Consider the following 12,615-nt stretch of genomic DNA (forward strand, 5'->3'; position numbering starts at 1 on the left):
TTAGAAGTTTATTTTCTGAAAACAGCTCTCACATGTATGCATATTATTTTGGTGAACTCCAGTCATAATTGTATTCAAACCAATCTTTGTTTAGCTTGTGCATTTGTTTTGTGCTCAGATTTGAGGCAGGACCTGCTGAAATACCATGTCATCACAGGCTGACACAATAGTAGGCATGACAGTGCAATCACAACAGAGTATGGTACCAAATAGGTTTATGATTATATGAAGAAACTCACTACAGTGTCTCTGTATCTCTCTTCTCACATGTGAAACATGAAGCAAACATTTTTGGACACATTTATGATGGCGCTGATTGCCATTATAACTCACTGTCTGAGACGCTGCTCTTGGCTCAGGCTCAGAGTCAGCCTGTTTGTAGTGCACCATATGTCACTGTTGCTTGCAGATTTGTGAGCCATCATCAAGTCTTATGTGCAAGACGCTTGCTAGGAGTTGTTGCATTTCTTTTTTTCACCCCAGCTTTCACTTTTCTTTTTTGGGGCTCCTCAACTGTGAAGAGAGGCCAGTAATCTTGCTCTCTCATGTGGTCAGGATCCTTTCACAATCCAAACGCTTACCATTTGTTTGTGTCTGTTGCTGCCATCTCTCCCACTCTTGACTGCGATAGATTTAAGTGCTCTATGGGACCTCACACGCAAATGAAATAACATGGCAGCAGCAGCCTTGGATGCAATTATCCTCCTCTTCAGTCTTCCAGTCTGGAGACCTTTCCTGTCTGTTAGGATTAGAGAAGATGAGATAACTGAGTAAAAGAAGAAAGACTAACAGAGTTTGTCTTTGGTTCTTTAGGTGTCAAAGGGCCACTCTCTTATTTTACAATGTAATCACCGTTACTTACAAAATAGTGACGCCAACGTGTACATGAACACTTTTGGACACCATAAGTTATAGTTCAACCAAAAATGATAATTCTCTTATCATTTACTCACCCTCATGCTGACTCCAACTCACATGACTTGCTTTCCTCTGCGGAACACAAACAAAGATATTTTAAAGGATGTATGATGTGTTTTTTGTCCATACATTGTAATTCCACAGGCCACATAAAAGTAATCCATACAATTTGTGTGGTTTAATCCATGTCTACTGAAGAGATACGATCACTTTAGGTTTGAAAAAGACCAAAGTTAAAGTTCTTATTAACAATACATCTTGACATCCTGCCTGATTGAAACAGAGTTAATTTTTAAAATGTGTAGCATTAGATGTAAAATAACCAATGATGCCAGAGCTTTTCAAATATCTTATCTAACTTAACTTTTTTGAGTCAGTTGCAGTTACTTTGAACCAAAGTATCAAGGTCTCACGGTGACTGCTGAAATCTCTTCCTCAAGTTTACTCTTAAGTTCCCCTCAGGTGTCCTAACAGAGTAACCACAGAAATAGTTCAAAACATCAACTATGGACCTGTTTGACAGCTAGAAATTGTCCAAATATGTTTTGTCATCATTTTGAACAATACATATTGTTTTAAATTTTGAAACCTGACAAACATCTTTTTGTGAAATGTTTTGCTCTATGTGATGTGTCTTTGTGCTATATTCCTTTAAAATACATTTGGTTTGATATTTGTTATCTAAATCTATTGTAAAGGTATTCACATATTTTTAAGTGTGTTTTATGTGTCCAAATATGTTTTGGGATGACTATGTATAAAAATGTTCAAATATATATAAAATGACCCATTATTTGATAAATATAATAACTCACTTATGTTAATGCTTATGCAAGCACAGGGTTGGGGAGTAACAGAATACACATAATGGGATTACGTATTTAAAATACTAAATATTAGTAACTTTATTCCACTATAATTTAAATAGTTGGTAATCAGAATACAGTTACATTCAAGAAGTATTTTAATTACCAAAGAGATTACTTTGCCTTTTATTGTAATTTGTTTCATTTAATATTTAGTCTATTCAGTTGGAATACATTTATCCATATAAATGATGCAATCCGAGGAGCTTTTAAACAGCGGTGAAACACTTTCTTATGATTTGTTTCATTCATACGAGTGCTTTCACAGTGTTGTGAGTGAAAGGTGGATATTATGTAATTGAGGAACTTTCCCTTTGGAGATTAATAGAGTAGCTACATTGTGTTTCTACAGCTTAACAGAAAACTGTTAGAAACGCTTTGACAGATGACACATAAATTCAATAAATACATGATTTCATACCTTGTCAATATTTTTTATGCTGTGAGGGTATTTTTACAGGAAATGATAATCAATGTAGCCTTTAACATTGTATAGACAGCAACAAATAATATACTGTATTTTCTGCCTCATTCTATAATCAGAATCTACATACAGGTGCATCTCAATAAATTAGAATGTCGTGGAAAAGTTCATTTATTTCAGTAATTCAACTCAAATTGTGAAACTCATGTATTAAATAAATTCAATGCACACAGACTGAAGTAGTTTAAGTCTTTGGTTCTTTTAATTGTGATGATTTTGGCTCACATTTAACAAAAACCCACCAATTCACTATCTCAAAAAATTAGAATATGGTGACATGCCAATCAGCTAATCAACTCAAAACACCTGCAAAGGTTTCCTGAGCCTTCAAAATGGTCTCTCAGTTTGGTTCACTAGGCTACACAATCATGGGGAAGACTGCTGATCTGACAGTTGTCCAGAAGACAATCATTGACACCCTTCACAAGGAGGGTAAGCCACAAACATTCATTGCCAGATAAGCTGGCTGTTCACAGAGTGCTGTATCCAAGCATGTTAACAGAAAGTTGAGTGGAAGGAAAAAGTGTGGAAGAAAAAGATGCACAACCAACCGAGAGAACCGCACCCTTATGAGGATTGTCAAGCAAAATCGATTCAAGAATTTGGGTGAACTTCACAAGGAATGGACTGAGGCTGGGGTCAAGGCATCAAGAACCACCACACACAGACGTGTCAAGGAATTTGGCTACAGTTGTCGTATTCCTCTTGTTAAGCCACTCCTGAAACACAGACAACGTCAGAGGCGTCTTACCTGGGCTAAGGAGAAGAAGAACTGGACAGTTGCCCAGTGGTCCAAAGTCCTCTTTTCAGATGAGAGCAAGTTTTGTATTTCATTTGGAAACCAAGGTCCTAGAGTCTGGAGGAAGGGTGGAGAAGCTCATAGCCCAAGTTGCTTGAAGTCCAGTGTTAAGTTTCCACAGTCTGTGATGATTTGGGGTGCAATGTCATCTGCTGGTGTTGGTCCATTGTGTTCTTTGAAAACCAAAGTCACTGCACTCGTTTACCAAGAAATTTTGGAGCACTTCATGCTTCCTTCTGCTGACCAGCTTTTTAAAGATGCTGATTTCATTTTCCAGCAGGATTTGGCACCTGCCCACACTGCCAAAAGCACCAAAAGTTGGTTAAATGACCATGGTGTTGGTGTGCTTGACTGGCCAGCAAACTCACCAGACCTGAACCCCATAGAGAATCTATGGGGTATTGTCAAGAGGAAAATGAGAAACAAGAGACCAAAAAATGCAGATGAGCTGAAGGCCACTGTCTAAGAAACCTGGGCTTCCACACCACCTCAGCAGTGCCACAAACTGATCACCTCCATGCCACGCCGAATTGAGGCAGTAATTAAAGCAAAAGGAGCCCCTACCAAGTATTGAGTACATATACAGTAAATGAACATACTTTCCAGAAGGCCAACAATTCACTAAAAATGTTTTTTTTATTGGTCTTATGATGTATTCTAATTTTTTGAGATAGTGAATTGGTGGGTTTTTGTTAAATGTGAGCCAAAATCATCACAATTAAAAGAACCAAAGACTTAAACTACTTCAGTCTGTGTGCATTGAATTTATTTAATACACGAGTTTCACAATTTGAGTTGAATTACTGAAATAAACGAACTTTTCCACGACATTCTAATTTATTGAGATGCACCTGTATGTTCAGAAAAGGATGCTGTTGTGTACACTTGTTGTGTGCGGTTTTGAAGTTTTAGTAGCAAAAAAGCTTTATGCTAATCTAAAATGCTATTTCTTGCCATTGCATGCATCTGTTACCAGGCGTGATTATATTTTATAATGAATTCAATGAAGAAAGTTTACGTTAGAGCATTTTTTTTTCTCACAAGTAAGACCTTTGATATTAGGGCCAAGATGTACTGCAAAAGTTTTATTCTTTTTCTTTTTTTGGATTTTCTCCCCTTTTCTACCTAATTTGGCATGCCCAATTCCCAATGTGCTCTAGGTCCTCGTGGTGGCATAGTGACTCTCTGATAGAGGACGAATTTCAGTTGCCTCGCGTCTGAGACCATCAATCCAAGCATCTTGTTAAGTGCGTTACCGCGGAGACGTAGCGCGTTTGGAGGCTTCGGGCTATTCTCCGCGGCATACACGCACAACTCACCATGTGCCCCACCGAGAGCGAGAACCACATTATAGCAACCATGAGGAGGTTAACCCAATGTGACTCTACCCATCCATGCAACCGGGCCAATTGGTTGCTTAGGAAGCCTGACTGGTTTCACTCAGCACGCCCTGGATTTGAATTTACTTGCTGAGCTACTGAGGCCCCCGCAAAATTTTTATTCTTAATGAGAATGTAAAGTGAAAAAATCTGACGTAAGAAGTAATCCAAAGTATTTAGAATATGTTACTGACCTTGAGTAATCTAACGGAATACGTTACAAATTACATTTTACAGCATGAATTCTGTAATCTGTGGCAGAATACTTTTTAAAAGTAACCTTCCCATCCCTGTGTAAGCATTGGTAGAGACAGTTTTTTCAACACACACATAATTTTGGCAGCAATATGTCAAAATTTTAATCAAAATGCTCTTCTATAATAAATCCCTGTTTGTCAACAAATTTTATGTGTAGATTTTTCCATAAATAATGCGGTAATGTCAATAACGGCAGAAAATCCCCCACACAGCTCTTCTTATCTCACAGCAATCTTTTCCAGAGATGAGACAGTAAGAAATGGTGAGCCAAAACCAGACCATATTGACAAACAACAAATGCATAAATTACTGAAACATGGAAGAGACACAGAGTTGTTCAAATCCCCAGTGATAGGAGCATCAACAGCTTCTTGTGAGCTTGATTTGAGCTCTATGGAGAATGATTAGCAAGCATTGCAGACATTACATTTGTATGTCAGAATATTTCCACATAAAATATATATATGTTTGATAGAGCATTTTAAGAAGGCAATACCCGCAAGATTAATGCAGTGTTGCTTGTTTGTGGGTTCTTTAAGGCTTCTCTTACCACTCTACTTTGCGGTGGGGCTGTAGCACACTAAATGGTGGGGCAACTTAAGCTTGTGTGCATCAGACATACTGAATCAGGAAAGAGAATATCCCTGCACATAAAGTAAGTCATGGTTTTCACAGAAAGTATCTAATATTTCAAGCCACTAAACTGTACCATTTCTGAACACTGATATTACAAGAATACATGTTTAATGTTATTCTAAGACATTGACATTCTTATAATATATATTTAATATTAGTGCCAATGAGGAGGAGATTGCTTTGGTGGAAAATGAGTGTGTATATACCTTGATTCACTTACATTTTGTTTATTGGTCATCTGTCTTTGAAGCTTGTCACAATATCAATGAAAAATATTCACTAAGAGCTCTTGCTTGAAGTACACAGTGGTTCAGCTCACATCACAGTACAGTTCCTGTGTGCTTCTGACCTCTAGTGAAGGACATATGTACCACAGTGTCGCATTAGGATGACGCTAATTTATTTTAATTTTAGATGTATTTTCTAACTAAAATTGCTACACATCTTTTTGGGTTAGTGTAGTTTTTATTCCAAATGCTTTAGATTGTTTACATAATTTATTAACAGATCTGTTCATATTTTAATCTTTCTTTAACTTATCTTTCTGTTTTAGGCTGTTACTTTCATCCATTTTATGCATATTTATTCACAATAATAAATTATTTAGGCTTCTTTTTTTTTTTTCCTTCTTTTTTTTTTTCATCCTTTACTGTTATTAAAGGAATAATTCATCTAAAAAGGAAAATTCTGTCATCATTTACTCACGCATATTGTTCCAAATCTTACTTTCTTTCTTCAGTGGAACACAAAAGGAGATGTTAGGCAGTATGTTTGATTCACTCACCATTACTTTCATCTTTTTTTCCCAGACAATGAGGTGAATGGTGACTGAGGCTGTCATTCTGATTAACATATTTTGTGTTCCACGAAATAAAGACATGGGATAAAGAAAGTTATATGGGGTTGAAACATCATGAGTGAGTAAATTATGTCAGAATTTTCCTTTTTGTATAAACGATTCCTTCACCCAAAAATGAAAATTCGACCATTTTTTACTCACCCTCATGCCATCCCAGATGTGTAATCAACTTTCTTTCTTCTGCTGAAAACAAATTAAGATCTCATCTCTGTTGGTCCATACAATGCAAGTGAATGGTGGCCATAATTCTGAAGGTCCAAAAAGCACATAAATACAGCATCAAATTAATCCATAAGACTCCAGTGGTTAAATCAATGACTTCAGAAGTGATATGAAAAGTGTGGGTGAGAAACAGATCAATATTTAAGTCCTTGTAAGTAGGTGGAGATATGCACAAAGAATGTAAATCGCCAAAAACAAAAGAAGAATGTGAAAGTGGAAATTTATAGTAAAAAAGGACTTAAATATTGATCCGTTTCTCATCTACACATTTCCAATCGCTTATAAATATGGATTTAACCATTGGAGTCAAATTTGGGTTGTTTTTGGGTGAACTATCCCTTTAAGGAAAAATCTGGGTGGCGCATTCAATACAGCAAGTAAAGTTCATTCGAAAGCATGTGTGGCATAATATTGATAATCGCAAAATTTATTTAGACTTGTCCCTCATTTTCTTTTAAAAAAGCAAAAAAATCTGGGTTACAATGAGGCACTTATAATGGAAGTGAATAGGGCCAATCTGTAAACGTTAAAATACTCACTTTTTCTAAAGTATAGCCACAAGATATAAATAATACGCATGTTAACATGATTTTAGTGTGATAAAATCGCTTACCTTTTCTGTGTGAAGTTACGTCCAATTTTATAGTTGCCATGACGACGTAATTGCGTAAATCCTAAGACCATAAAAACGTTGATTTAAACAACTTTACAGCTCAGTTAATTCACAATTTTAACAGAAGAATTAATGTAAGCGGGTTTATGAAATTATTAGCTTTACATTTCTGTATTTTAAACCCTCTAACAATCGGCCCCATTCACTTCCATTGTAAGTGCAGCACTGTTTTTGCTTTTCTTTTTGTTTTGTTTTTAAAGAAAATATATATATAAAAAAAAATAAAAAATAAATGAGAAAAATATGAAGGAAAAAAACCCAGAATATTTTATTACGTGTCATTCTGCATTACACCTGCGTGTGGCGATTAGATCAGGCACAAACGTAGACACCTATAAGGGTCCTTCAGCGCTTCTGCATTGTTAAGAGTTGCTGCTGGAGTTGCCGGGGAGCGTCTGTTTTACCCACAGAAAATAACATCTAAAAACACTGAAACCCAACTTCATCATACAAATATATCTTTCAATACAGTGAAGGTAAAGGTAAGACGCCGTTATCACAAGAATTGCTCCAGTCCTGAGTCACGAAACCGACGTCCAGCTCGAGCTAGCGGCTAACGCACACAATCCGCAAACTTAAAGAATCTTAAGTCTGATCCTGTAATACGTCTTTTGTTATTTGATGTTTACTTATATGTGCCATGAGACAGTTGAATGCAAAGTCCAGCTATTGTGTAAGTTAATACGTGTAACTCAGAGATGAAGACGCCCAACAGTCTGACCATCCGGCGAGAAGAATTGAGTCTGCTTGACTTTAAAAATATAAAAATATCCGAATAGCTAAATTTTAATTACGTGCTCTCCGTGGATATGTATTGTACGTTTTCTTTATGTCCTTGTGTTGATCAGTGACATCAGAAATCATGGAAAGGGAAAGTCAGGATTCACTGGACAAAATGGGGGTTTCAGTTCTGTAGGGAGAGCTGATATACCTTTGTGAGGTCTCTGGATTAAAATACAGACGTAGACAAAGACATTATGAGAATGTAATCTATACGTGGTACTGTTAGTCTTGAATAGGGTAGCTCTCATGAATGGTTTATTATTATTATTATTAAAGTGATCTTTACTTTGTATTTGTGCTCTTATGCAGTTTAGGTGAAGGTTTGATGCTTTGTCAGACCAGATTAGATCTCTTTTCACCTGATTAAGTGAACTTCTGTCTCATTTTCGGGTTTCATCTCTGGGCCGAACTTTCTCTCTACAGATGCCATCAGTGACCACTGGCGACAATGCTGTTCAGTCCTCCAGTCCAGATTTGGGCTCTCCGCCATCTGAAGCCCTCAAGCAAGTTCTTGGTGTAATTGACAAGAAGGTTCGCAACATGGAAAAGAAAAAGGTAACCTAGGCGTTTTGAATACTTGTGAATTGAGAGAAGACACAGCATTGCCCTAGATACAGTATGGTAATAACAGACTTGCAAATGTTGACACGTGTGTATTGAGGTCTATGTTTGAAACTAGTAATGACATCTTATACTTTTCATACCCACCTTGTTGACTGACAGAATAAATACAACTAGCTTTATGTTAGGACTGTGTTGCCCAACATCTAATCCTGTGGGAACCGAACATACAATAATAATAATAATATTCTCTTTTAATCATTATTTTTTAATCCATTGATGGTGGTGTCGGTTTGGTTTTAAAGTATCACATGTGTAACACTGTAAGACTGACATGGAAAGTAGAGCCCGTCCAATATAGGATTTTTGAGACCGATGCCGATTTTAAAGGGGGGAAATTCACCGATTACCGATGTGGTGGCCGATATAGTTAATTTTTGAGCTGGAATGAAAACAGACCTTTTCTATGTGGATTTTGCACTGATATGACTATGCAAAGGTACTCAGAAGGCTGCTTTCTTAAATATTATTTTCAAAGAATATTTGACATTGTTATACACTGTCAACCAATTCTAGAAATGAACACTGAGAAAATAATAAATAAAAATACTATAAATAGCTTAATAAACATCAGTACTGTATGTTTAGTATCAGTCAATTGCTGACCATTTAAATAAAGAATAAATAAAATAAATAGCTAAAACATCAGTAGTACTGTTTAGTATCAGTCAAATGCTAACTATTTTAATACTGCCTGTCAATTAGGGGCAGGTTGTAAAACAAGAAGCATTTACACCTGTCGAGTCAAGAGATAAACAGCGGCAGCGGTGTTACACCGTATTCTGCTATACAAGTTCAGGGGAAACTGTGGAAAACCAGACTTTTAAATATTACATTTTATAAATGCAATGACTGGAATTGTTCAGTTGAAGAGGGTACCAAACTGCGAATCCTGAACAAAACAGTTTGGTGAATACATGTTTACACATTAGCTTCCACTCAGCTGACAAGGTATGAAAGAAGCTACGTGGTTAGCAAGTTAGCTATAAGCTCGTTGTCACGGAGAGCAAAAGACAGACATTGTTTATCTGACTTTCCAGCATTGTGTCTCACCAACTAGGTAACAACATAGCCTGAGATCAACAGCAAAAAGATGCTCTGCTTACCTTTCAATCTGCTACATTACTGACAGTACTGACAAAATATAGCTGGCTAACATAGCAAGCAGATGTGATAAACATGAGTGACATGGTTGTCAGGGACAGGGTTAACATTATATTAGTTATATTAAAAAGGGAAAATGATGGGGTCATAGTTTAACTTTCCAGTATGTATTTCACAAACTAGTCTGCAACTTACTGTGAAGTCACCACTTAACTCCACGCTGTCTGCTGAACCACTGTCAGCTCAGCTCTGTAAACAATTGAGTCGACGCATGCTCTGCTGGACAATCTATGTTATGACACCAATTCTAAATCACTCCAAGCATTGTTTTCTGCATTATATGTTCTGAAAAAAGTTTTCATATCTGGGTATATCGGAAAACATATACGCCGGTACCGATATATCTGTGAAAGGCTAATATCGGCTGACCGATAAATCTGTCGGGCACTAATGGAAAGACACAATCACCATTTCAAATACCTTTTAGCTGTCATTTTATAGTGGTACACATGTTACTAATACAATTTAATTTATAATTTGATTGTAATTTTATTTAAAAGATATAGAACCTTGAAGGAACATTCTGGGTTCAATACAAGTTAAGCTCATTCAATAGCATTTGTGGCATAATGTTGATTACTAAATTTATTTTGACTCGTTCCTCCTTTTCTTTAAAAAAGAAGCAAAAACTGGGTTACAGTGAAGCACTTACAATGGAAGTGAATGAGGCCATTTTCTTTGAGGGTTTAAAGGCAGAAATGTGAAGCTTACAATTTTATAAAAGCACTTGCATTAATCTTCTGTTAAAACAAATGTATTATTTGAGCTGTAAAGTTGTTTAATTTGTAAATTTTCTAGTCATTTTAGGGTTTGTTGACATTACATCGTCATGTTAAATTGGATATAACTACACAGAAAAGGTTAGCTAGCGATTTTATCACACAATCATTTTAACACACACATTGTTCACATTCTGTGTCTATACTTTTGAAATGGTGAGTATTTTAATGTTTACGGCTTGACCCCGTTCACTTCCATTGTAAGTGCCTCACTCCAACACAGATTTTTCCTCTCTTTTTAAAGAAAAGGAGGGTCAAGTCTAAATACATTTTTGTGGTAATCAGTATTATTCCACAAATGCTGTCGATTGAGTTTAACTTGTATTGAAACCCGGAATATTCCTTTAAATTCCATGTAATCAAACATCATGACAGCACTGAGTCATTTTTTTTTTTTATAGTGAAGTACATAGAAATGTTTAATGAAAGCAAACCAGACATTTACAATAGTGTCTAATCTTATCAAGAACTCCAACCAATAACAAAATGTGGAGACTGACTTCTCAGTGGTGTAATAAACTCAGCAAAAAAAGAAACTTTTTTTCAGGACACTGTATTTTAAAGATAATTTTGTAAAAATCCAAATAACTTTACAGATCTTTATTGTAAAGGGTTTAAACAATGTTTTCCATGCTTGTTCAATGAACCATAAACAATTAATGAACATGCACCTGTGGAACAGTCATTAAGACACTAACAGCTTACAGACGGTAGGCAATTAAGGTCACAGTTATAAAAACTTAGGACACTGAAGAGACCTTTCTACTGACTCTGAAAAACACCAAAAGTAAGATGCCCAGGGTCCCTGCTCTTCTGTGTGAACCTGCCTTAGGCATGCTGCATGGAGGCATGAGGACTGCAGATGTGGCCAGGGCAATAAGTTGCAATGTCCCTACTATGAGATGCCTAAGACAGCGCTACAGGGAGACAGGAAGGACAGCTGATCGTTCTCACAGTGGCAGACCACGTGTAACAACACCTGCACAGGATCAGTACATCCGAATATCACACCTGCGGGACAGGTACAGGATGGCAACAACAACTGCCCGAGTTACACCAGGAACACACAATCCCTCCATCAGTGCTCAGACTGTCCGCAATAGGCTGAGAGAGACTGGACTGAGGGTTCGAAGTCCTGTTGTAAGGCAGGTCCTTACCAGACATCACTGGCAACAACGTCACCTATGGGCACAAACCTACCTTTGCTGGACCAGACAGGACTGGCAAAAAGTGCTCTCACCAGATGTGATGGTCGGACTCATGTTTATTGTTGAAGGAATGAGCGTTACACCGAGGCCTGTACTCTGGAGCGGGATCAATTTGGAGGTGGAGGGTCCGTCATGGTCTGGGGCGGTGTGTCACAGCATCACCGGACTGAGATTGTTGTCATTGCAGGCAATCTCAACGCTGTGCGTTACAGGGACGACATCCTCCTCCCTCATGTGGTATCCTTCCTGCAGGCTTATCCTGACACGACCCTCCAGCATGACAATGCCATCAGCCATACTGCTCGTTCTGTGCCTGATTTCTTGCAAGACAGTAATGTCAGTGTTCTGCCATGGCCAGCGTAGAGCCCGGATCTCAATCCCATTGAGCACGGGTGGGACCTGTTGGATCGGAGGATGAGGGCTAGGGCCATTCCCCCCAGAAATGTCCAGGAACTTGCATCTCACAGCAAGAACTGTCAAATCTGGTGCAGTCCAGGAAGAGAAGATGCACTGCAGTACTTAATGCAGCTGGTGGACACACCAGATACTGACTGTTACTTTTGATTTTGATCTCCCCCTTTGTTCAAGGACACATTATTCCATTTCTGTTAGTCACATGTCTGTGAAACTTGTTCAGTTTATGTCTTTGAATCTTTTTGTTCATACAAATATTTACACGTTAAGTTTGCTGAAAATAAAAGCATTTGAAAGTGAGAGGATGTTTCTTTTTTTTTTGCTGAGTTTAGACGGTGTCAGCTGACATTTGTTTTCAGATTACTTTTTAATTTGCATTAGAAAATATGCATTTCACTCCACCATTAATATGACCCAATTCCTCTGTTAAGGTCAAGCTGGATGATTACCAGACAAGGAAGAATAAAGGAGAACGGCTTAACCAGGATCAGCTGGTATGATTCCTCAGATCAAGTATTACATCAGATGTCGTATTTTGGATTAAATGGTTTT

General features: G+C 37.4%; 1 protein-coding gene and 1 long non-coding RNA gene across 5 annotated transcripts in view; one reads left to right on the plus strand and one right to left on the minus strand.

The window, feature by feature from the left end:
- The window catches only part of LOC127450712 (uncharacterized), a 25,167-nt gene continuing 12,552 nt past the window's right edge, over window positions 1-12,615 (minus strand). The window contains exons 2-7 of one of the 2 annotated variants that reach the window (XR_007899023.1): window positions 8,237-8,387; window positions 6,341-6,447; window positions 5,561-5,691; window positions 5,255-5,348; window positions 954-1,385; window positions 1-739 (exon numbers count right to left, since the gene is read on the minus strand). This is a non-coding gene — a long non-coding RNA (uncharacterized LOC127450712). The remainder of the gene's footprint in view (window positions 740-953; window positions 1,386-5,254; window positions 5,349-5,560; window positions 5,692-6,340; window positions 6,448-8,236; window positions 8,388-12,615) is intronic. The other variant, XR_007899024.1, reaches the window with a different exon arrangement.
- LOC127450671 (caprin-1-like) overlaps window positions 7,414-12,615 on the plus strand; it is a 24,709-nt gene continuing 19,507 nt past the window's right edge. For 2 of the 3 annotated variants that reach the window (XM_051714955.1, XM_051714963.1), the window contains exons 1-3: window positions 7,414-7,576; window positions 8,301-8,432; window positions 12,495-12,557. In XM_051714955.1, coding sequence (XP_051570915.1) covers window positions 8,301-8,432; window positions 12,495-12,557 — 195 coding nt within the window. In that variant the 5' untranslated portion in view covers window positions 7,414-7,576. The remainder of the gene's footprint in view (window positions 7,577-8,300; window positions 8,433-12,494; window positions 12,558-12,615) is intronic. The other variant, XM_051714961.1, reaches the window with a different exon arrangement.

Source organism: Myxocyprinus asiaticus, chromosome 2 (assembly GCF_019703515.2).
Source record: "Myxocyprinus asiaticus isolate MX2 ecotype Aquarium Trade chromosome 2, UBuf_Myxa_2, whole genome shotgun sequence".
Classification (NCBI taxonomy): domain Eukaryota; kingdom Metazoa; phylum Chordata; class Actinopteri; order Cypriniformes; family Catostomidae; genus Myxocyprinus; species Myxocyprinus asiaticus.